The sequence below is a fragment of the Motacilla alba genome, chromosome 4, assembly GCF_015832195.1.
Source record: "Motacilla alba alba isolate MOTALB_02 chromosome 4, Motacilla_alba_V1.0_pri, whole genome shotgun sequence".
Lineage (NCBI taxonomy): Eukaryota > Metazoa > Chordata > Aves > Passeriformes > Motacillidae > Motacilla > Motacilla alba.
In genome coordinates, this window is record NC_052019.1 from 17,932,056 (window position 1) to 17,958,771 (window position 26,716).

The 26,716-nt window shown below is 40.2% G+C and overlaps 1 protein-coding gene across 1 annotated transcript in view; it reads right to left on the bottom strand.

Annotated features, from left to right (window-relative positions):
- The window catches only part of DHX15 (DEAH-box helicase 15), a 51,018-nt gene extending 34,233 nt beyond the window's left edge, over positions 1-16,785 (bottom strand). The window contains exons 1-5 of the mRNA XM_038134619.1: positions 16,584-16,785; positions 10,659-11,007; positions 5,751-5,944; positions 4,450-4,609; positions 3,863-4,081 (exon numbers count right to left, since the gene is read on the bottom strand). Coding sequence (XP_037990547.1) covers positions 3,863-4,081; positions 4,450-4,609; positions 5,751-5,944; positions 10,659-11,007; positions 16,584-16,651 — 990 coding nt within the window. The 5' untranslated portion in view covers positions 16,652-16,785. The remainder of the gene's footprint in view (positions 1-3,862; positions 4,082-4,449; positions 4,610-5,750; positions 5,945-10,658; positions 11,008-16,583) is intronic.
- Between the last annotated feature and the right edge of the window lie 9,931 nt (positions 16,786-26,716).

The window sequence follows — 26,716 nt, forward strand, 5'->3', positions numbered from 1 at the left end:
GACTGAAACGTAATTATGCTCTTCTCTTGTGAAACAAAATCCCTCTCAGTTTCCAATTTTGCCTGTGACTGATGACAGGCAACCTAGCTTACAGCTATCCAGGTGTAGTGGGTTGATGCTGGCTGGGTGCCAGACATCCACCCAAGCCTCTCTATCACTCCCTTCTGCAGCTGGACAGGGGAGAGAAAATATAAGGGTTCATGAGCTGAGATAAAGACAGAGAGAGGTCACTCATCAAACAACACTGTGGGCAGAACAGGCTCAGATTAGAGATATTAAGTGAATTTATTACTAGCAAAATCAGAGCATGATAACGAGAAGTAAAATAAAACCCTCAAAACACCTTCCCCCCTCCCTCCTTCCCAGCAGCACAGGGAGACAGGGAATTAGAGTTATGGTCAGTTCATCACAAGATATTTCTCTTGCTTCTCAGGAAGAGGAGCCCTTCTCTCCTGCTCCAGCATGAGATCCACAGGAGACAGTTCTGCACGAACTTCTCTGACATGAGTCCATCTCGTGAGTAACAGATCTCTGCAAGCTGCTGCAGCATGGGTCACTCTCCCATGGGGTGAGGGACCAAGGACAGAATGCTCCAGAGGGGGTTTTGCTCTCCACAGGCCCTCAGCATGGTCACAGCCTCCTGTCAGGCATCCACCTGCTCCAGCATGGGTGTCTTCCATGAGTTGCAGGCGGATTCTGCATCCTCACAGATCTCCAAGGGCTGCAGGGACACAGCTTCACCACAGGCTGCACCACGAGCTCCAGGAGAATCCCAGCTCTGGTGCCCAGAGCACCTCCTCCCCCTCCTTCTGCACTGATCTTGGTGTCTGCAGAGCTGTTCCTCTCACATGTTCTCAACCTGCTATTCTCTGGCCACAATTACAACTGCTCAGTACAGGCTGCTTTTTTTTTTCTTTCTTCTTAAACACAATATCACAGAGACATTACCCATTGGCTCAGCCTTGACCAGTAGCACATCCACCTTTGGAGCTGCCAGGGATTGACTCTGCTGGACATGGATGAAGCTTCTAGCAGCTCCTCAAAGAAGCCACCCTGCTACCAAAACTTGGCCATGCAAACCCAATATATCAGGTTATACCTTTTTTGAACACTGGCATTAAACATGAACACTATGTTTTGAAATGTTCTTGATATATCAAGGGGGTTGTTTGTTTTAAAAATCAACAAAGGACAAGTAGGACAAGTCCTGTTTCAAGGAGGACAAGCTTGTAGGACAAGTCCGGTTTCAAAATGTTCATTCCTAGCAAATTTTGCTTTTAAACATTCTCTTTAAAAGCAGTTCATACAATGTAATCTTACACTTTTGCTCCTTTCAGGATTCAGGAAGGAAACTTTTACTGAACACATATTTCTACACCATTAACAACAATTCTATCATCATCCAGTAGCAGGCTAATACAATTAAGATTCCTTTAGTTTCCAAACACATTTAAGCTTCTTTTAATTTTCTGGGCATGACAATACTGAATCTTCCTCGCTATCTCAGAGTTTCATCATCTTCTCTATGTCTTAACTAATCTGTACTAATTAACTGCTATCCATCTTCATTCCCATATGAAATTACTTCAAAATCATTTGGATGAGAAAACAGTAGCCAATAAGGAACCCCATTCTACCACAGCCCACTGTAATTACACCACATTTCCAGCCTCTTAAACTCTCAACAAGTCACTTTTGCACCATTTCAGCTAAAGCATGTTCCTTTTCTGTAATTTAATTTAGCTGTGTATATGTATCTTTCTGGCAAGAAAAACAAATAATCTTACACTCAATTCATACTGTTTTGAAGAAAAAGAACTACAGAGCATTTCTGCCTAGCATACATCAATTTTAGCCTAGCTACTAAGCCTAATGAGCCTGAAGCACATAGTGGTAATGGTACCTACGGCATACTTTTCCATTCTTGAGAGTATAGCAGGTCACACCACTTTAGGTTCAACAGCATCTATTACGATGCTCAACAGAGGCCCCAAAATGTCATTAATCAAAAGGGTTTAAGTATTTCTAGGCTTCACTACAGAAGCTAAACCAGACTTGAATTTCATGCTAACCACCCAAACTAAGACTAGGTCCAGGCAGAGTCAACTCCAGTGCCTCTGGGTAGTACCATCAACTCACACATGGACTGGACAACTCTAGATTCCAGAGCAGAGGATGCCAGCTTACAAACATATGTTTTAAAGTGATTTGGTAATACAGTGTTAGATACTTTTATGCCTAATTATATAAATACACTTTTGAGCATGTACTGTGTGCAGCATTTTATTCAGAATTTGCTTATAATACATGATGTCCTGCCAATCAACCCCGTAAAAAGCAAATGACCTGTTCACACAAAAGAACAGAGTACATCTGTAGCACTGGCAGCTCTGGAGTGCCAAAGGAAGACACTCATCCCATGCCCTGCAGTGATTGTTTTAACAGGTTATTTAGGTAATACATAGCACATGATGTAGCAAGCACGTAATTCATAAACCAGAAGGCCATGAATTTGTGCTTTGTGAAAGGCTGAAGACCAGCCTCATCTAGCATCTTGCTAGAAAAATAAAACCTGCTGAAACAGCAGGACAGCAGTGTTCCTTTCTCTTGACACCAATTTTCATGCTTCTGCAGAACAGCTGTTTCACTAATTCACACATTTAAGTACCCAGCTAGTCTGAACTACAACTTGAAACTAAAATCAAGCAGGAAGGTTTCAAAGCCACTATCACTGAAAGTATTTCTTCCTACCTGTACTATAACTTACAGCAATACTCCAATCAAAGAAGGACAAATGTAAAAGTCAGAGTACTTGCTTTTATAGTGACAGTCATTGCTTTAGTTTTCAAAGGAAGATGACCTGCCAGAAGACACTTAAATCAAATGTCTTACAAATCATGCAAGAGGCAACTCATCTTTATGACTGGAAAATCTACTCAAGAATCCAGGGTACCTTTAGCATCACAACTTACTTGTACCACATCCCCCTTTGGCATAGTTAAGGTAGTGTTCGCTTAGAAGAAAGACACTGAGTTGTTCCACATCCCTTGAAAGATATTCCCTCAAGAGTACTAACTGAAAGAAGAATTAGTTGAAAAATGTTTTTGCTAGCTACACTTCTTCCCCTACTAAAACCACATTTAGGTTGACTGAGTTCAGGAAACTTTCAAAATGCCTACAGGTTTTTAACCTCTTCTCCATCTCAGTTTACCAATATGGACACTAAAAAGAGCTTTGAAGAAAGATCAGGACTAAAAAAACCACCCCAGGTTATTTCAAGTAAAGTATTTAAAATTTCCAGAAAATCCTCATTTCCTGATGTAGCTTTTTTCCAAGTGCTCGTATACAATCCTCCTTTGCAGGGCATGGAGTCTATTTCTGAGACCTAACTCCCTGAACTTACAGTACATAAAGTCTACAGCCTAACTCCAAGTTATTGATAAAAAACCAGAACCTGAACATTCTCATTAAAGCTACAACTGATAGCTAAGTAGCAGAACCAAATGGTTATTCTTCAGGTAAACTGTACAATACATGTACAGATGTGCACAGAATTATCTTTTCAATAAAAACCAAGGACGCTTTCAGGTTATCTGATCTTTGGAGTTCCCATCAGGACAAACCTAGGGCTCATTCTCTGGGTTTCTGTTTTTGAAGTACTTGAGTTGATGAGCATTTTCATTTTAGAAAGGCCTTGCACAACATTTACAGGTAAGTACAATGTCAAAAGACCTAAAGTGTATGGCAGGTAAACCTCAGGTCATCCAAACAAACTAGAAAAGGTAACTGTTTTAGTCTACACAAGTCACTTGAAGCAGTTTCTGTAGGGAACAATAAATGAATAATAAACAGAAGAAAGTACCTCTTGTCCAGTAAGAAAGAGTAAGAGATCTCCTTCTTCTTCTTCACACATGTGGATTTGTATCACTGTTCGAATGGCAGCCTCAAGGTAGTCCCTTTCAGGTTCTGGAGTATAGAATATCTCCACAGGATGGGTGCGACCCGGGATAGTTAGAAGAGGACAGTTATCAAAATAGATCTGAAACTTGCCAGCATCTAAAGTAGCACTCATAACTATAACCTGTAGAGTTGGAGGACAAAAAGTTACCCAAGTTTAGAACTTGCGACACATTATGCATGCAACAGGTAATTTTAAGAAAGTAAATTGCTGTCATATAAGAAGGCTTTTATTACCTGAATACAGCACCCTTGTTATAAAAGTTCCAAAAAATTCCAAGTCAAATACATAAGGTTAAGCTACAATTGTATTGTTTCTAGGAGCTTCCTCAATACAAAACACGTTCAGAATTTCCTAGGGTTAGCCTTCCAATATAGATTATCACAGATCAAAAACAATTATAAAAATCAGCTAATGGTCAGCACACAGATACTTTATCCAGTATGACTGCAACTAGAACAGAAATGCTGTTGGACTTCATCATTACTGACCTTCAGATCAGATCTTTGTCTAACAACTTCCTTCAGAACTCCCATCAAGATATCTGTAGCCAGTGTTCTCTCATGGGCCTCATCAAGAATTATAACACCATAGCGCTCCAGCAAAGGATCATTCATTGCTTCACGAAGCAACATACCATCAGTCATATACCTGACAAACAGAAACAAATTCAACTCACACTCTCTTTATTAGGCTGGATGCAGAGTCCTCTTCCATATTCACCAGGTTGCTTGAACTAAGCTTTTAACCAACTTTTTACATGTACTAACACCAGCAAACTACTTCCAACACTGTAACATCCCCATTTTAAGTTTTCAAAGAGAAACAGAGTCTAAGTGGAATCCGGGATTATGAGGGGAAAGCTCAGAAAAAAAAAGGGGGGGGGGGGGGGGATTGAGGGGAAACAAAGCTTAGTAACATTTACTATAGTTTGTAAGTATTACTGGTAGACTTCCACACCTGAGCTCAAGAGACGGAAAAAGAAAGGAGAAAACACCCTCTAAAAGCCAAGATATACTGTTTCTGCAATTGTTCTCCTTTTCTGTCTGCAGATCATCTGTTCACTCCTTGCTTTTCTGCTACTGTTACATCTCTTCTTACATATTAACTTTATGTCCAGACCTTCAACTACTTGTACAATCAAAGAGAAGCCATCTTTTGATAGAAAAGCATTGATCCACACTGTGTACTTAATGGAGCATTTTGAATGTAATTTGCACATGATGTATTAAATGCACCTGTTTCCTGGCAGCACAGGAATTCATAGCAGCTGACAAATAAAACACTGCTGACTATGTGTCTCAGAGCCAGGTATAGGCCAATTTTGAATCTTCAGGAAGTTCTCTTTACTGAAATAAGCTACTGAACTTCACCAGAAGTAGAGAAGACACCTGTCACCCTGAGTAGAAGACACTACACATAAACCATCAGCTGAATGTACAACAAAGAGAAACTGCATGTTGAAAGACTTTATTATGAACAGCACCTTAATAATAAAATACTTATTCAGATCACCTTCTTTATGGATCATTTAAAATTAATTTCTATTGGGTGCAGTGCCTTCTTTAGGAGGAATGAATTATTTCCAACTCTATTCATGCCTCATACCTCTCATTTCTCTCAGCTCATGCTAGAGCTCCCATGTCTCTTCCCCACTCAGACACAAAGCACCAATCCACAGAGTCACTCCCTTATTACTCCATCCATAACTTTGCTCTCACCCTTCACCACCCTGTGGTTCCCCACCTCCAAGAATGCTGTTCTGCCTTTACCTGACAGCTGTCATACTTACTTCAGAATGGTTTTAGCGCTACTGCAGTCTTCAAACCGAATGGAGTAGCCAACCTCCTGGCCCAGCATGACATCCATCTCATCAGCAACGCGCTGTGCCACGCTCATTGCTGCCACTCGCCGGGGCTGGGTACACGCGACGCCCCTCTTGGGGCCAGGTAACGAGCGCATGTAGTCAACACACCACTGAGGGATCTGTCAGGAACAAAGTTCAGTGATAAACACACTTCAAACGGTCACACAGAATCTGTAACCTTTATATCGAATCCAAAGTCAGTCAGAATTCCACAGAGATGTCAACACACACACAAAAACAGCCAAAGCAGGAGAGACCAGACTAGAGATCAACCAGTTAGTTGGAGTCAGTGCCACTAAATAAAGCACACTCTTGTTAACCATGTACATAACTATCTTTCAAGTTATCAAGGAAATAACATAGGTTCACAGTACATTTTACACATGTTAGATCAATACCTTTTACAGCTACTTAGAAGCAGCCAACATGCTCAGAGCAACCGAAATTAGCCCTAACACACACAAAATTTGAGATCAGTAACACAGTTAAAGTTCTACAGTAAGCAAAATGTATTCTGTGTCTTGAAAAATTAATGCTTATTAATATGTTTTAAGCAAAAATAATTATTTTAGTAATAAAGAATTGTCTTAGCCAAGAAGTGCAACAAATAAAATGAACAGATAATTATGTTTATTAGGTTTATTACTGTTCTTCAGAAATTTCATCAACCAGATATAAAACCCCTATGCTTTCCCTCCTGTGTTAGCACTTGTTTTATTTGCCAGTCAGTAGTTTTCTGCTCCTATTAGAAATCTGGAAACAGTAACAATCATCCAAAATAAGTTTTTATTCAGAATTCCTATGGTCAGTAACAGTTTGATGGAGATAGATTATTTTCAACACGTTCTCAGTTTGACACTTTATGAGGAGACGTCTCCAGGCTGAACTAGTTCCAAGCCTACAGACCAAAAAACCCACTTGTTCTTAGTAATTACTTTTCAAGTATTCTTAAAAGCACAAAGAGGAAAAGAAAACATACCCTTTATACATGAAATTCCAATGAGGAATAAGAGAAAAAGCAGTATAATTTAAACCAGGAAAATGTCAGTTTTTCATTATTATATTCTCATAGCAAAATGGACATAAGTAAACAGTAAGACATAATCAGAAGCAGATCAGTGTAGTCTAAAGCATTTTTAATGAAGAATATACTTCCATTATAAATACAGGAACAATAAAGCAAACAATCAAAATATGACAGGAGCCTACTAGACTGCTGTGAAGAACTCAAATTTCTGAAAATCCTATTCAAAACTGGAACTAATAGCAGTTCTCGAACACTAACAGCAGCGACATGAAAGCCTATCCTGTAACATATACATGCCTCCCCTGCTTCCCAAGTCACTAGTAACAGCTCAACTAAGTATATTAGTATATTAGGTGAAGCTTTTTGACTTAGAGCAAATCCTGAAATAAATTTTGAATCAACAGGTCTGCCAGACCACTACAGCATGGAATAAAACCAATTCAAAAGTGATTTTTCAGTAAACAACAAAACCTTCAGCATCAGTGTCAAATGAAAGAAAAGGGCTCCACAGACTTCCCTGTGCTAAGCTGATAGAGACAAGCTCCCCAAGACTTTTCCTGGCCAGCTTTCAAAGACACACAAATACTGGGGAAAAGGACTGTGCCATACTGCATGTCTTACTGCAGTCATGCCTAGGAGTACACTCTCATTTAGTTATTATGAAACCTAGCTTAAAGTTCATCCCACTGACCCTAGAAAGAAACCCTATACCATCATCAAAATTCCTGACTTTCCTTATAAAAAAGGTCATTTTATCAGTATCAAAAGCAGGAGGAATGGCTTTAGTTAGCACCATTTAATCTCAAGGATTTTCTCAAGTGAGATTTGCAAATATGACTTCCATAAACACAAGGAGGTAGTGACTACACATACAGTGGCCTCTAAGACCAAGGATAAATGGACTAAGGATTGTTAAACACTACTTCAAAGTCAAAGGAAGTTCATCATTCTAAGGAAGGCATAGCAAGAGACAGAAGAGCACTGCCCTTTCTGGCTTTTTTGAGCCTCTCCAATATCTTGAGAACTTCCTCAGTTAAAAGTTAACTATCTGAATTTTCAATAGTTGAGAACCTGTATCAGCTCTCCTGCACACTAAAGGACAAGGATTAAGCTATACTACACATCCCCTTGCTTCTGGACTTCGCCAAGGAGCCCTGGTAAAGAAGTGGCATCACTTATGTTACATCAATACACAAAGGAGATGCCACTCTACCATTCTCTTTACCAAAGTGAAATTATAGCAGAACCACATATGATCCCAGATTTACTAGAGAGTGAGCGCTGCAATTACAGTAATTAATTACCCCTTCCCATGAGAAATCTGGCACACCCATTCCACCACTGAGCCTGTTTCCAGTGCATTTAGAAAAAACAGTTAACTTCAAAAGTTACATTTAAATTACAAATCAAAGCACTGCAAACACTAAAGAACTGAAAATTAATGTCTTGGCTTCCAATATACTTCTTCAGTACATTGGGGTTCAAGTCCATGTGAAACAAGTGAGGTAAGTTTAATCTTCTTTTTTGTCCACTGTCTGAGCCAAGCATTTCCAGTCCTGGGTGCTCTGAATACTAATGGGAAAACATGCACATAATTCAGAGAATCAGAAAACAGTTTCAGGTGGAAGGGATCTTTAAGATCATCTGGTTTCAACCATCCTGCAGTGGCCAGGGATGCTATCCACCAGACCAGACTGCTACAAGCCCCATCCAACCTGTCCTAAACACTTGCAGGGATGAGGCACTCTCCAGCTTCTCCAGGAACCTGTTTTAGGATTCTACCACTCTGACACTGAAAAATTTCCTAACATCTAATCTAAATCTCCCCTCTTTCACTTTAGAAGTAATTTCTCCTTGACCTATCACTATCTTCCCATGTAAAAAGTCACTCTCCATGTTTTTCCAAGTCCTCTTTAGGTACTGAGAGGCCACATTGAGGCCTCCCTGGAGCCTTCTCTTCTTGAGGCTGAACAATCCCAACTCTCTCAACCTGTCTAAATAGGAGAGGTGCAGATCATCAGGGAAGGGACTTGAAAGGCAGCAGCTCACTATCAAAAACATACCTACTACTGTATAGCCTTCTACTATCACAATGAAAGAATACATTAATTTTGGAAATAATATTTTTCAAATATTGCTTTTATTTGTATAAAGTTGACATTAGTAGCTTACGTACGCCTGCAGTTTGAGCATTAAAGGATTTCTTAACTACAGAAAAGTATTAATCTTGCTCTGATCAATGAATTTAAGAAGGAAAACAATCATCCCCAAACAGGTTTTAAGACAGCAATTGACCACAAAAACAATGTGACACTACTCTATGCAAAATGAAGTTTTCATTAGGAGGCAGCAGGACAATTTTTAGTGGTATGTCCCTACAGAGACACTGTCAATTGTTTAAAAATGTATCTGCAACTTCACAGAGCAAATTCAAAGGAAGCAGGGAAGTTTCAAGACAGCTTATGTGCTTCTGTTAGTTAAATCCCATTTTTAGTAAAGATGTGTTAAATTACTTAAACCCTTTCAGAAACTAAGGGTTAAAGTAGTAAGATTATGCAGGAAAAGCTTTATACCTGAGGAATGACAGTGATACAACTTTTAGATCTTCAAATTTTCAGATCACACAACAAGTAATCTTGTTTTCATATATGGAAGTACCATTTGTTAACAAAATATTCACGCTACTGCATCTTCCAAATAACTACATAATCAAAGCTTTCTGAAGAATGCTATATAGCCTTGGTCTTAGCTTATACAGTTAAAAAAATACAGATAATGTCATAACACTACCTGCCAACATAACACTGGTTCCAGAATGTGCAGCAAGGTCCTGAAACTTTGGATATTTCAGGCACAGCTATAAAAGATATTAAATATACTACTATGTCCTTCACATTTTCTCAACATCTAAAATCGTATGACCAAAATATTACGCCTGTACAATTTAAAGCTAGCTACAATCCATTTCAAAAAGACTAAAATATTCTTCTGTTTTTATTTTCTGCCTAGATAAAAGGATTTTATCAGATTACAGAACAAAAAACTGTTTTACATTAGTTTTCAATACAGACTTTAAACAGCAAACTAGAGGATAAAGTTTTGAACAAGTTTGCCCTGCTATAAATACCTATAAACACCCAGATGTTCCTTGTATATTAGATACTCCCTGTTTAGTGGTCCTCAAAATTTTTCTTAAGGCTTAAGGAGGCTCTACACATCTGTTATCACTGCTTTTGGTGCTGAGGAAAACTTTTAAAGCCATCAGCCTACCAAAAAAAAGTGATTTTTAACTGCAGCACTAAAAAGCTCTACAACCTCTGAGAAGTTTCAGCACCAAAGAAACACAAGACTCTACCTTTCAAGTTTGAGAATCACCAAAAGCTAATCAGATGTCAGAACTGTATCTGACATTTCAATTCCTTTTATCTCTAGCAATAAGTTTCATAAAACTCGAACAAGTTCACACCTTGTAGCTGACATCTACGCAGAGAGCTAAATAAATTATTTGGAACCACAACTTCAGTTTGTGGATTAGTACAATTCTGTCCCACCATTAAAGTTCTATCTTCCTTTAACAGAAACCTACCAATTATAAAGCTCAATGGAAGCAGGGGACTGGAAGCAGTACTCGATTTTTGAAGTGGAAGAAGCTGTAAAATTCTCCTCACCTTCTGCACTCATTAAGCAAATATAATATTCATCAAATTAGTTTTGCTCACAGTTTGTGAAGTATTCTTACACAAGTTATTTCTCACACACAACCACAACCTTTAAAAAAATGCAGTATCATATAGATACGAACTCACCTGTGTTGTTTTACCAGACCCAGTCTCTCCAACCAGCACAAATGACTGATGCCTAACCAAAATATCTGTAAATCTTTCCTTATATTCCCATACAGGAAGCTGTAGCCTTTTTTTCAGGATATCATAGTATCGTGGAGTATGCGGTAGATTTGTGAAAGGGTTAATACTGTGTGGAATCATTGCTGGTTTTATAGCTGGTAACCCAGCAGATGCATAATACGTGGAGTTGGATGTAGGTCGCAGATCTTTTTCCTTGTCCCTCTCTCTGTCACGATCTCTGTCTCTGTCACGATCCCTGTCCCGATCTTTCGAACGGTCATCTCGGTCCCTGTCCCGGTCCCGATCTTTCCTAAAATGGGTTAAGAGACACAGGAGAAAATGAGACACTTGAATATTTAAATGCAGAGGAGGAATTTTAATACAACACAACCCTAAAGGTGCCCAAACCAAATCTTTAAAGTCTTGTAGGCAGCTACCTGGAAGGATAAGCACCAAGGAGTAACAACAGCATATCTGATGCATACTCAACATTAGATAGACATAGCTAGACTTGTACCTAAACACAACAACAGTTCCTCTCACTACAGGCAAGACTGAATAAAGCCATCACAGGGAGAGATGAATGCTCCAACTCCCTTCATCTAATGACTACAAAGAATCAGCTGTGCCGTGTGGATGTCTCACCTCTCCCCATCCCCACTTGCTGCTGCAGACAAATAAGAGAACACTAAATAGTGTTTTTGCCTATCTACCAAAGGCATTATATCCATCCAAAAAAAAACTAACTCAAGATAATAAGCAAGCCATGGAAGGAAAGTTTGATTTCATTATTCCACAACTGTGCTGTAGCTTTATTTTTGTTTCAAGTCTTACACACAATTCTGACTCCATCAACATACAGGCTGTTGAGTCTGGAACTTAAGACCTAAAACCAGACACTACACATCACAGAATCAGAATAGTCTAGGCTGGAAATGACCCTTAAGGTCATGGAATTCAACTGTTAACCCAACACTACCAAGCTGTACAGTATCTTCTCTGGTATCACCTTGTACTGCACACTTGAACAGTATTTATGTATTTGCATTTGTTCCAAATATTAAATAGAAAAAATTCACTGCATGTGCAAAAGAAAAACCGTATTCTCAAACCCTGACCCCAGACTTTTTCAGAGTTTCTGGTTCTACAAGTCCATGTACTTGTTCCTGCACATAATCCCACTCTTCCTACAAACACACTTACAAAAGAATCCTTAGTTTGACCCAAAAACTACAGCTACATGCTTTTAAGAAAAATTCCCAATTTAGGACTTTGAAACAAGCGCTGCTTTACAAAAACAATCCATTTCATTTTAAACTAGATCAAGTTAAGAAGATTAGCAGCATCTTTGTCTGCAAAACTGAGGATATCCTCAGCTTTGTCTCTTTTTGTACATAAACTGAAATCCCATCAAAAAGGCAAAACAACAAACTAAGTCAACACCAGCTTTATAGCAAGTGCACGTAAAAACACTTCTAGGATATATTAAGCAAAAACCAAAACCTCACCTCCTTCTTCACCAACATTCAAGCATGTTAGAGACCATGTCCAGAAAAACTCTTGCCAACACTCCTCTCTCCACAGCTTTTTTGTTTTAAACATCCATTTGACATTGAAATGTAACTACTGGAAATAATACCAAATAATAATACCAACCACCACTACTGTTCCTGTATAAACAAATATAATGTATGCAGCCTTTTTTCCTCCTCAGTACTCTAGCTTTAACATTACTTCTAACACAGTCAAATATTGCACAAGCTAGAAATCTCTTCCTACTGTAAAATGCCAGGCAGATACTGCAAAACCCAACAGGTTCATATTCTCCATATGGAAGTTACCCTAGGAACTAGGCTTTATTATGCCGCTCAAAAAGGTCTGTGAGTCTAACAGCATCTATCAGACAGCAACAAAGCTGTGAGCTTTCTATTCACCTTCTACACAGCTAGAGGTACCAGGACGTACAAGTGCATGGTCAGACAGTAACATCACTGGCAGGAAAAGGAAATAAAGGTATAAAAGCAATTCAAGAATGGTAAAGCCAGGGTAAAATTCAACAACACACTTCACTGAAGGTAGAATAAGTCACACTACTAATGCACAGGTTTGGTTTGGTTTTTTACAGTATTCTTTTGTGTATGTATGTTCCTGAAAGATTTGTATCCTTCACTGCTATCCAGTTAAAGCGCAAATAAACCACGCTAACAAAATCTATTCCACAACCATGTACCTGAACAGAATCATGTCAGCAGCTTCTGCATTACAGATCATCAAGTGTATCTACCCATACGCTTCAGCCCCCATGAGGCAGCCCTAGTGCTAAAAAGAACAGATCTCCACTGCTGCCTACCCTTCCCAGGTGTCAGCACAAGCATTCACCAGCCTTGTGAAGAACCAACTTTCCCACCTGCATTATAATTTTAACTTGGATCAGTATCTCTGATCTGGCCTCCTAAACACTCCCTTGTAGCACTTATTTTCTGTGTTGGTAGCTACTTGCGTAGGCTCAAAACAAACAAAAATACAACATCATCAACAAAAAGCTAATTAAATGGACTACAAATACAATCTATCATGGAAAGTGCCATTAATCCTCCATTTCTCAGTTTCCTCACTGAACTCTTACAGCTTTTATACTGTATAAACAGAAAAGAAACCTACCAAGCTCTAGGTACATTTCAGAAGTAAAAACTATTTATGCATTAATAAAAGGAGTTGAGTCTATTTCTTTTTTCAAAAAGCAGAAGAGAAGTGGGGCAACCAGATCCTACCACAGAAACAACACAACATACAACATGCCTTCAAACTTACTCTCTAACACTCACAATTCTACAGCAGCACTTTCTTTCCCTGGAACTGTTTACCACTCTTCCATTTTTACTGAAGCTTAGCAGACACACACACACTCCCTTGGTCAACAAGCAAAAAGAGGAATGACAGTTATGCTGCCATATTCATTTCCTTAGCTTTCTGAAAATGTGGCATGGCAGTTCTTTACTTATAAATGGTCACATTTTAGCTGCTTTTTCATTATTGCACAGAGAAAACAGAACTCAAACACAAAAATGTACACTAAAGTAATAATTTAATCACATTTGTCTTGCACCTGAAACCTGTAACAGCCTTCATGATCAGAAGGGGGCTGGGATTTTTGCTTTTTTTAAGTGAAAAACTCTGGTCTGCTATTTGCTTTCACTTCCTTACATGCACACAGATATAATGTATATGAGCATACCAGATGAACACAAAAGCACTATAGCAGTCACTAAATAAGCATGCTTTTTTGATTAGAAATCATATAAAAATAAAAAGGGAAACAAAGGACTCAAGGTAAACCACTGATCATCACAGTGAAAGTTTAAGCCCATCTAGGAGATCATTAGTATTCTTCCCCATTACTAAACATAGCAATTTTTTATGCAAATAAGGCAATACAGCTAAAGGAATTTCTGTTCTATACAGAAATTAACCAAATACAATTAGTCTGAATTATACATTTCACTAGGTCGCTAACTCTGATGTTACACAACTCAACTATATTTGAAAAGAAATTAACATATGTTAAAATAGTATGTATGGAATTCACAGAAACACTGGAACCAAAAACCTTCCATACAATTTCTATTTTTCCAAAATGTTTTTTTACTTCACAGACAATACTTCAAGTCTGGAAACAAAACGGATGTCATGCAGATGTTTAAGGTTACACCAACAATTACAAACATGCTGGCCAAGTAGAGCTCATGTGGTATGGCATGCTGCCACTAAGAACTACTAACAGAGGCCTCCATTAAAGAGAAACTGAAAAACACAGGTTCACTTGAAGTAGCTTTCATATTCTGTCAGGTAGTCCAGTTTGGATGCAAGTTCTGAATGTGAAGTGGTAGCCACGCAAGGAGTTCATCCAGCTTAACCCAGCTGCACAAGCACCCAAACTGCAGAAAAGCACTCTCAGCAGACAGCAAGACAGGTACACGCATGCTTTTAACAAGACTCCACACATCCTCCTTACGGCCTTGCAGAAGCTGCAAAACCAAACTACTCTAAAATAAACCGAACATGTAACATTAGTATGACTCGTGCTACGTGAATTAAGATTAGAGGTCATCTAAGAAAAAGCCATGCTCAGTAATTATGCTTACATTGAGTTTTTCTCAGTCCTATACCATTTAATGCTTTTAACCAGCAGAGGAGGGAACAAAGAAGGGGCACAAGACCAACATTTCCACAGTTTTTAGGCGCCATAAAGGTCAGTATCTTCTAGTTTAACATCGGTGGGAACTCACTGCAGTAGGTACAAAATGGTAGGACTAAGAGTGCAGAATAACATTCATGGTAAGTAAAAACAATGACAAATAAAGCCACACCAAACCTATAAAACCCACCAACATACAAACAAGGAAATACTGGCCTGTGATTATCTTCACAACCAGCTGGAATAGTTGTACCACATTTAAATAACGCCCCGTTTTGACATAACCACTTGATAATTTTACAAAAGCCTCTTCGTACAGAAAAGCTGTGTATGTACAACGTTTCTGTACACTCGGAGGAACTATTTCAATCTCTGGGAAATCCTACAAAAATGCATTAACTAACACAAATATCTCAATGTATTTCAAAAAATGTGATTATGGTGATCCTACAGACAGGAAGGAAGAGTTGAACAATACACGTTTATTTTGTTTAGCTGAGAAAAATGAATCAAACTCCAGGGGCTAAAAACTGAAGCTGCACAAGCTTACCTTAAAAAAGGCAAGTTTTGCAAAGACTTCTTGTCAGTGAATATTAACTACTACATTTGACATAAAAGTTATTGTAACCTTTGAGAACGGAAGGATTTTTCTTAGATAAATAGTCCAAAACAACGCTGACGGACTTAAACAATTGTTTAATTCACGGAAGACCCCTGTGGTCCATAAAGAAGGCCAGATAAACACTGCATTTCTTTGTACTCCTTGAAACTTCAGAAACTTATTTTCAAGAGCTGCCTGCCTTTCCTCCCCCTCCTGCTCAACTAGACAAGAAAAGATTAGGTATAAAGAGAGCTCTAAAGCAACGCTGAATTTAAGGGCAGCACCAGTGCATTGTCTGTGCTCCTGCAATTATATTAACCTCAACAAAAATATGCTGAAGCGTGTGCAGTACAGTCCTAAAACTTCAACCTTCGCAAAACTAAGGAAAAAATAAACACTCCCTTGCCCCCTACCCCAAAACCCACCCCACCATCGATTCTTACTTCAAGCCAAGCACATCACCGACGGTGACTGGGTGAAAGACGTTAACAAAGGAACAACGCTCCCACCAGCGCAGGCACTAATAACAAGGGCTGCACAAACCTCGTGCTCACCTCTAGGCCCACGTTTGCCAGACCCTACCAGCCAAAGAATAAGTAAACAAATACAAAGGAAGAAGGCAGAAGGACTGGGAAGGGTGACTATAAATACGAAGGCGAAGAACCGCAAACAAAGCGTGGCGCGGGGGCGCGGGCCCAGCATCGCGCCACCCCCGCCACGGGCGCCCAGCCCAGCCCCCCTGCCCAGGCGGCCGGGCCGGCGCCTTCCTCCCTTCCCCCTCCCGGCGCCGCCGCGCGAGGCCCTCCCGCCCGCCGCCGCCGCCATCCGCCCCCCGAGGGGCCCGCCCGCGGGGCGCCCGCTGCCGAGCCAGGCCCAGCGCTCCGGGGCGCCGCGAGGCTTCGGGGCCTGCTCGCCGAGGCGGAGTCGCTGCAGCCTCTCCCTGCCTCGCACGGCGGCCGCCCCTCGCCCCGGGGAGCTCCCGCCCCGGAGCGGCGGCCGAAGCCGGGGACGGGGCGCGGATGGCGCGGAAGCCGCCGCGATACCCCCCGCCCGCTCCGCCGCGGGCCGCGCCGCCCGCGCCACCCCTCACCCGTCGGTGGTGCGTTTCTTGCTGGAGCTATAATCGTCGCCCAGATCGAGGCGGTGGCGCTTGGACATGACGATAGCGATCGGTCGGTCTGGCTGGCGGGCGGTCGGTCCGTCCGGGTGCGGCGGGCGGGCGGGCGCGCTGCGCTCCCTCCCCGAGCGGCGGCACGGCGAGGCACGGCCGACAAAATGGCGGCCGGAAGGAAGCGCCGGGACCGCGCGAGGCGCCGGCGCGCGGGCCCGTCGGCCGAAGCCTCCCCTGGGCGCGAGCCCGACGGCCCCGCCCCGCCGCGCGCGCTCCCGCGGCGACCTGAGGGGAGCGCGCTGAGGCCGTGCCGGGAAAGGCCCGCGGCAGGATCGATGGATCGCCGCTTCACCGGCGTGCAAAAGAGCCCTAAGATCATCCAGTGCAAGCGTGCAGCCAGCACTACCACTGTAACCACTTGGTCACATCACCCGGCGCCACATCCAAACAACTCCGGGGATGGTGACTCCACCACCTCCTGAGCAGCTTACTCCAGTGCCTGAGCACCCTCACACTGAAAGATTTTTTTCTAAAATCTAATCTGAATCTCCCTCGTCTCAGTTTGAGTGGATTCCTCTGGCCGTCTCGCTGCAGGCGCAGCAGAAGAGACCAGATCCCGCCTGGCTACAACCTCCAGTAGGGAGCCATGAAATTCCCCTGAGCCTCCTCTCTCCAGGCAGAAGGCCCCAGCTCTCTGAGCCTTTCCTCATAAGACATGGTTTCTAGACCTTTCACAATCTCTCTGCCCTTCTCTGATCACGCTCCAGCAGCTCACACAGTGCTGGACGTGCAGCTCCACCAATGTTTGCTCCCTGTCCTGCTCGAGGTTACACCCTTGGCTCAACTGCTTGAATGAGCACTCGCTCCTGCTGCCTGGCTGCTGGAGCAAGGGTGCATTCACAGCTCAGCTAACAAACATGAAACTAGTCAGGAGACATCACCTAGCAGCAGTGACCTGTTCCACAAGTACAGCCAGCTCAGCAAGTGGGGCTTTGTCCATAGATTCAAGTTCCAAAGATTTGTTGGAATTGCTTTAATATAGTTATTAAAGTATTTAATGTAGACAAACCCATAGGTTGTTTTCTTTAATAGCAGAACATTTCTCTCCCTAGTTTTAGATAACATAACAAAATGGCACACACAGCCCTTCTGGAGTTCTAGATATTAGTGTAATAAAAATAAGATTTTTCTGCTTAGTGTTATCAACCAAAATAAATATTCCTGGAAACTGGAGTTGGAACTTTTCCTGCAAAGCTGGAAGTAATTTTTAAAGTTATACTACAAAAAACATTGGAATATCTAGGCCAGCGGTTTCCAGAGGATAGAACACTACAGAGTAATTATCTTTACCCAAATATCAAGCTCACTTGTTATGCTATGGTAGTCCACACAGAGCTGCATTGGCTGAATGCAGCTAAGAGAAGACTTTCTACATATCTTTCCAAGGGAGTTTGAAATTATGTCTATCTTAAACAAAAGCAAGTGTACATTGAAATAGAGTACTTGAATTGGACACATTTAGGAGGAGAAAAAATAGTGGCTAGGTCTCCCTGTAAAGTGGGGAGAATTGGAAGAATATAAAAGCATTACATGCATTAGTTGGGATGAGAAGCTAGTGCTGGGGGGTTCTGAGAAGGCTGCAAGGGTACAACAATGGAGCATGGAGAACTCTGCAGCTCTGTTTCAGATCTTTATTTCTCCTCCCTGTGCACACCAGCATAAATCTACTTATGGTCTTGCTCTAGATTACCCTATGGCCAATATCAGGGAATTTTCTGTTTCAGGAGGTAAGAAAGAAGCAGGTGTCTCAGCTGGTATGAAATCTGAGGCTACAGCTTAGCAACAAATGCAGAAAAGAGGGGAAGAAGATTGTGTGCTAGTTGGGGTGAACAACTACTTGTGTGCTATGCCCCAGGCATATCCCACAAACCAGTTCACTCTGTTAACAATTGTTAACTTCACAAACTTCTGAACTCATCCTCCATGCAACCGTGCTTTTAGCTATCTGACTGCATAATAACTGATCTGGTCCCACCCCAAAGGGTTTACAACATAAGAACTTCCTCCTGAAAGCACACACATGCCTTATTTTGCTAATGCAAGTAATCCTTTTAACTTCAAAGGGATTAACAAGGAAGGAGTAGCAAAACTAAGCATGTAGGTAAGTGTTTGCAGGATCACTGCCTAAATATAAGATGAGACAAGAGAAGAAAAGACTGGTAAGCACAAATTGACATAATAGCAAAGTGATAAGCATTACGTCAAAAGCCTAAAGGATGAAAGGAATATGTAAAATAGGGCACATTTAAGCATATTTTCTGCTTTTTCAAAGGCATTTGTTAAGAAAGAGGTTTTTATTTGCCCCCCAAGGCCTTTTATATCCGTCCATAAAAGTAAAACTCTTGGGTTACTGAAACAGAACACATTTCTATGAGCTTCCATTTGACTATCCAGTCTTCTGCCCTCTGTTTCTTACTGCAGCATGATGGGAGGTGCAGGTTGGAGGCAGAGACGGCACACACGCAAATGGTGCTTGTGACAAACAGCCTGAGTTTATTCCCACAGCTCCTTTATAGGAGCTCCAGTTTCCCTGGCTTACACGTGTGATTTAATGAGGTCTTAGCACCATCCAGCTCTCTGGCCAATGATACATCTGCATTTAGGGCTGAATGACATTGGCTGAGAGTCCCTGTGTAGATTTGAATCCAATCTCTCCTTGCCCACCCAGGGACCGTAATGCTACATCTTACCCTAGTTTTAAAATCCCTGGTATTAAAATCCTCTTAGCCAACTTTCAGTGAATATGTCTTTACATTTGGCACATATTTATTATGCTATTGGGGTTGAAAGGAGCATTAACACTTAAAACTGAAACAATTGCTTAGGGGAATAACATCATGTCTACTTTTTTCCTGATTGTGCATTGCCTTCTCTCTTAAAGAATAAGCATGGGTCTCAGACCAGCTGGAATTCAGAGACCCTGGAACCCTCACCTGGGTGGTGTGAGGTTTCTGACAAAGAAGTCTAGTGTCACAGTGTTACAGTTTAGGTTGTTATTGCCTGAGGCTAATTGCTTCACCTCTTTCTACAGATTACCGAGTCTGTAAAGCACATGAGATCTATCCACTCCAGTTTCTTAGTCAAAACTCACCTTCTTCGCTGGTTTAAGCTATCACAGGGGATGGTGAAGAGAAACCACAAACCTCTGTTGCAATGGAAGCCATAATACTGAGCAGAGTGTTAAGACAGACAGCTAAGAAAGGTTAATCTTCTAAAAGTTGTGCGTTAGAGCCCTAAAACCTGTGTAGTATGTATTTCTTTTATGATGTGGCTAGCAGAGGACCCTAAGTTACAGCCTATGTATGCTCCCAATGCCATGGGCACACTTGTGTTGCCACTTTTTTTTTTTAATAATAATATCCTTTCTAAAAACACATGTAACTCCTATGTTTTAATAGATATACAAAACATTATATTTAAAAAATCCTGCAAATGAATTAAAATATTAAAATTTAATTCTTATTAGAATTATAATTGCAATTGCAATTTAAAAAATTTATGTACGTATATAAAAATGGGTAATACCCTTAGAAAATTATCCAGGAGTCTTAAATGTAAATGTGACAAGCTCTCATTCTCTCCTCCCCCACCGAGCCCATGTGACTAAATGGATATTATCCTCATGTTCTGTCATATCATCAGGGAAAGAATCCTTGAGACAAGAACCCACAATCAGAGCATGTTTAAAAGTCAGATTTCCACATCGTTCAAATTAAAAATATGAAGATGAATACATCAACTGATCTCAATTTCTGCAGTGAAGAAAAGAGGCAGCTTCTCTGTAATTAGAGAAGCTAAACTTTGCAACACTTCAAGTATATATAAATCAGGACTTTGAATTGCTCTGGGAAGTATGCTGTAGGAAGACAGCATGGCAACAGCACTATTGCTGTGACAGCAAAGTTTATCAGCCATACAGACACACTTCTGAATTTTGTGAATGGTTATTAAATGTTATCCCATATAGGACACACCACTCTGACTGAATCTGCAGGTCAGAAAGGTCTGAATAACTTCAGTAAAGTTTCATAAAGAAGAGGAAAAAGAGAGAGAGGAAGAGAAAGATTGCAGCTTTTGTATCTACTAGAACATTAACCAGAGCAAAAAAAATCACTTTTTAAAACAAACCCTATTCTGTAGAAGGAAACATTGTAGACAACCAGATGCTATTCTGAGCCCCTCAGTCACCTGTTAAGGCCTTATGATCGCCTTTAATCCCCTCAGAGAAACCCTGCATGAGCAGGTATTCGTTATGTGCTTTGAATAAAAATTAAAGAAATAGTGTAAAAGCAAACCATCACCCCAAAGTAAATTAAATTCTATGTCTAATTTATATGAGTTACACAGAATTCACACATTGTTCTCATAACTTCCAAGTCTTCATGGTTAAAGTGGCATTGTTTAATGCCTTCTGCATTTGGAAACATCTGAAACTAAAGGCTAAAATATTGCACGTGAAGGCAGTTATCTTTTAAATTCCTTAAAATCTAACTGCTTTCTATGCCAAGTGTGAAATCTTACGAGAAGATCCCTAAATATAAGGTGGTCTTAGGAAGTAGTAGCTATTTCACAAAGAACTGTTTAAAACCACAGAAGATCACAATTTCAAGCATGTTGTTTAATCTTGTGCTAGAATATTAAAAGAAAAAACAATGCAAGTTTTTCAGTTGGCACTTCTTTTGAAAAGGTCTGATTCTTTCTTGCATTTTCTTCACAAATTTTTCACATCAGCAGAAGGGAAAATGTCTACATTAGTATACATTTTTTCATTCCGTTTGTGTCGAGTACAATGATCTCTTTCTTATTCACTATTGCATTAGCTCCTTAAGACTATTTTTAAAAAAGTTCTTTCTTTAATTCAATATGTAAAACATTCATATTCATGCCTAAGATTAGCCATGCTGGAACTGCCAGTGGTACCTGTTCACTCTGAGCATGTGCTAAATTATTAGGAAATGTATATGCTTAGTTCCTGCTATCTATATAGAGCTTTCACAGTTTCAACAAGCTAAGATTACAAAAAAGCTAATGAGCAGTGAGACAGGTGATCTAACAACCTGTACCTCATGGCCTACTAACATCTAAAGTGGTAAATACTAATCCTTATTTTCAAAATTAGTTCCAGACTAAATTGCAAAATAATAGCCATAAAAAATTAGGCACACTAAAAATCCATCATATCCTGGAAAAAAAGCCTGGTCTGTAACAAACCCTAAATATTCACAGTCATACCTTAACCCAGCTGGGTGCAATTTTTAAAAAATGGCCTTACTTATTCATTCTCCATATGATGAAGTCTTTTTCTTCCAATTGTATTGAAAGTCCACTTGCAGAAAAATCCTCAGCAGCAGATGAAAACACTAAAACTGCACTTAAACTTCTGCAACTGTGTAACCTTCCTCTTTACAGCTTCTTATCATAAATCCCCAGCCTTGCAGAAGTGAGGTTATTTTACTAGCGTGCATCATTTTTCTACTGCCAGCTCCCATCTGGGAGTAACAGCCTTAGTATCATCTGAAAACCAGTGCAAGTCTCCTAAAGAAGCTGAAAGAAGACACTGAGATTTTGGGGGGAACATGGGGATTAATAAACTATCACCCTGTGAATGTAATGATGTTGTCTCTAATGAGCAAGACTGTTCCCAAAGGCAAAGGAGAAGGTGCTGCTAGAGCTGCTCCTTGTAAACATGAAAGAACCAACACAATGCCCTGGTGAGTGATCTTTGTAGATAAAGCAACTTGGTCTCTCAGCTGCAAAAACAGAGAATGCTATACCTGCAGCATTTATTAAAATTATGACAGTCATATCTATGTTGAAACAAGAACTGCCTTATGTGCCCTTAGGCTTATTTTTGTAATTAGAGTAGTGGTGACCTTGTCTTCTATGTATTCTGCCTTTGCAAAGGTGAGCTATGTGTTTGGCCTCTTTCTTGTCTTGTAACTGGGCCTGCCACAGGCACACAGGACAGCTGATCTATACACATGCAGGTTGGATTTATTATGTAAGTGCTGCTTCCTGCCCAGATCTGGAAAGTAGCAGGAAAGAGGATGGTGGGGAACATGCTGTTCCCAAAGTCTTCCTCAGACTCTTTGGGCCTGGACTGCAAAGCAGATAATTTGTTCTGAATGCAGCACCTTGCTTCCAGACTTCATTTTCTTGGGTCCCATCTTGATAATCAGCGAACATTTCCATATTGTAGGAGATTCCTCCAGAAAAGAGAATGGCTGGGACTCATCTGTGCTTCTTGGATGTTATTCAGACTCCATGGCCAAAATAAAGCAATGCTGACTCAAACTTGGTTTTGCATTCCATGAATGTGAAATATCACTCTGTTATGTATAGTCTCGTATAGCACCATGTGTAGTATTTTAATGTAATATATGAATGTGAAATTCTTCTATGATAGCAGCACTTTACTATTACTGTAATCCTACTGTAATCAGAAGAGAGGTAGAATTAAGGGTATCACAGGTAAAGAAGTGATTTCTTCTGCAACTTAAACATTTTCTTTAAAGTACATTTTGTCTATGCAACTGTACATGTAATATCTAACACACAGACCATTCTTGTGTTATATTTAACATGCAGCAAGTAGCTCCCTGAGTAAATGAGGCTTTTCAAGATTGTGCTGTAGCATGACCTAAGCAGTCCCTGACCTTCCTGATGCTGACTGCTCTGCAGTACCCTCTCTCTCACTATGGCATAGTTGTTTGGATAATCATGCAGTGCATCAGGCTGTGAAACCTGATATGGCTAAAAAAACAACCTAGCAACAACAATATAATTCTTAACCTGTTTGGTTTCCCAGCAAGGACAACAGATGGAGTAGCATGGGGACACAAACAAGCAACTGGAGACAGGACACTGTCGACTGCCAGAACACCTAAAAAAGTCCATGACATAGCAGTCTGACAGTGCTCATAGTAAATAAAATTCACTTGAATATGTCTTTGGAGAATCAGGACCAAAGAATTGTATTTAAAATTTTTTTGTAAAAGCAATTTTTTGATGTACATTTTTACATACCAGATGACTGATCCTACATTGGGTGACATCTTGATTGATTTGGACACATTTACATGAATCAGATTAGCTCCTCTCATTCAGCATTTTTTGCAGAAATATTAATATATTTTACATTAGTTTAATTTTTCATTTGGATTCCAGTGGAAAGTAATTAATAAATGGAAGCAAATTTATGCTGGAGAATCCTAGAGAATTTAATTTCCTTTAAAAAAAGGCAGTGCTGCTTAGTACCTTGTGTGGGAGAGTGATGGGGTAAGGACTGAATCTTCAGTACAAATGCCTTTTGAAAAACATTCATATTCTATGAAAAGCATGCAGTATTCTATAGTGAAACATGTTGATCTGGGAACAGCAAAGTAGAAAAAACCATTTCAAATCCTCCAAGAATAGCTAAAACACTGTGGACCTTGTAGAGAATTTTAAACCAAATGAGACTATATGTACTCATCTTTTTAACAGTGTATCTATTTGGGCACTCAAAAAAAACCCCTAAAATAAACAGAACAAGAACAAGACTCTCCATTGATAGATACTCATACAGAAGAAAGCTCTAATATCCCTCCTACACATCTTTTATCTCTAAAGTTCTCCCATAGGTGTAGTTTTTATGAGCTTTTTGATCTACTTTTGTCAAATAAACTGCATTAAGAAAGACCTGCTTTTTGCATTGGTTTAAGTTAACCTTTCAAATCTGGACAGAAATGACTTAGGGAATACTTACATAAATTGCTTTCTTGGAAGATTATGGTAGCAGGAGAGTATTAACAGTCCAGCAGAGGGACTTTGCTAGGAAGCTGATGGTAATAATGTCTTCTAATCCCCAGGATGGATCTAGGAGAGGTTTGTTGCTTTGTGATTTATGAATGCCACTGCACAACAACCAGTATGGATTCTGCAGGTGGTGTGCTGTAGCTTTATTTGTAACCACAGCATCTACTGTCTCTATTGTGATTGAGAGTAAATGTCACCCTGGTTTAATGCCATGGTGATTAATACTTTTATATTAAAATGTTTTCAGTAGCTAATACAAAGAAATTGCTAAGAGACATGTCCATAATCTGCTTTGTCATATCTTAAAAACAAATCACATTCCTGTGCTAATTCCACAATAGTTAAGACTGAGATTGGTGTCACTGCTTTGCAAAACTTCTGCTGACTTGATCCAAAAATTGTGCTATTTCATAGGGTCAGTATGTGAAATCCTAATTTATTTCAGCAGGAAGTTGTAGTTTGTCCTCTGCACACTTGCATTCTCAAAATCATCCAGTTCTGCTCATGACTATCATCTGGATGCTCCCTGGAGGAACACCACATCTCTAGGTCTGTCTCAGTTCCAGCACTGTTTCCCCACGGGCAAGGAAAAAGAGCAGAGTTTATAAAAGATGAGAATGCCAAGGGAAAAAACAGTAGTGGCAAAGAGAGAGAAGAACATAAGAGCTGATAGGGACAAGAGAAAGAGCAGCAGAAACAGGAGAAAGAAGAAAAATGCAGCCTTCTCAGCCTCTTCTCAGACATTCTAAAGGGATAAAGATTTAAAGTGCAGACAAAGAGTCACAGGAAGTAATACTGAAAGACAAACCACTTAAGGAAAAGGAATGCTATCACCTTTTTTGGCTTAAGGCCCCCTATCAAGCATCTAATGTGGAAGCTTGTGTGTCTTCATCAGCACGCTGGTATGAAATTGCAAACTTCAGACCTATTTCCTTTCCATTGTTCCTCTGTTATCCTGGTGTTCTAAAATGCATATAGCTGGTGGCTCTGCCTGTCCTCAGCAGTCCTCCTGTCTGCTGAATGCACAGGCTTGCACAGGCTGTGTAGGTACACCCACAAACCAACATTTACTTTCAATTACAAGTAATTTGCAAGCTACCAACTCTAAATGACAAAGGAGGGAGGAGCAGAGTTAGTATTTCACTGGAGGGAAAAGAAGAACGTAGAACAAATTTAGAAAGAAGGTTGCAGATGAAACTTTGGTCAGGGAAAGAGCAGTGGCCATATGTTCTAGGTACAGTACCACAGATGTCCCAGGAGATGAGCCCAGATGCTATGTGGAATGCAGCTCTGACTTTGTCATTGAGGCAAGTGATAATATGAAAGAAAGAAGAATCAGGGAAAGAAAGAGTCCTAGTCTTAAATGCCACCTTAATCTAATTACCCTAACCTGAGGCAAGATCAGAAAGTGTCAGCCTAAGCTCTGACCTCGCTGTTGTTCAGTGAATGCAGCTTTCTGAGTTTCATATTTTCTTTTGAGATGCCTGTGACGCAATAGATCCCAGGCTGCAGTAATGCTGCTCTTGGTGCTTCTTCCTTCCTGCCCATTTCTCAGTGTGGTGTGTCATAGCGAGCTGCTGCATTGTATTTTTTATTTCTTCCATCAGCTTCCATCTCAATTCAAACAGATCTGCTGCTGTTGTCAGCAGCTCCATAAACCATGTCTGTACTGGAATATTACAAGTACTTCTAATTATGAAGAGGAGATAAGAAGGGGTTTCTTTATGACTTATTACCCGGGTTTTGTACCTTTGAGATTAAGGCTCCCTCCCAGCATGCATTCTGTATTTATGGATATGTCTTCAGTGAGAGAAATGCATTAAAAAATTGCCACATAATTAAATTTAGGTCTTGCAACCACCATTGCAAACTGACCTTCTTGCAAGAAAAAAAAAAACAAAAACAAAACAAAACAAACAAAACTACTCAAACCCTTAGCTCTTTCCCATCCCCATCAAAGAAGTTATTAAGGAAAACAAAAAACAGACTTTATATTTGCTTAATAGCTTTTAAAATATGCTCAACTGGTAGTGCCACGGCCTGTAAATTGACTTTGTTACCTTATTTTCTTAGCTTGGAGGAGAACTGTGGACAATATATTCATGCTAGCAGATAAACTTCCTACAGGAATAATCTTCCTGAAAGTGTAAGCCCAAGTACAGTCAAGAAGCAAAAACAACAGAGTACTAAGTTATTGCATTCCACAATAGTTCTCTAAGAACTAAAGGTTTTTATGTTTCAAAGTCCTAATACAG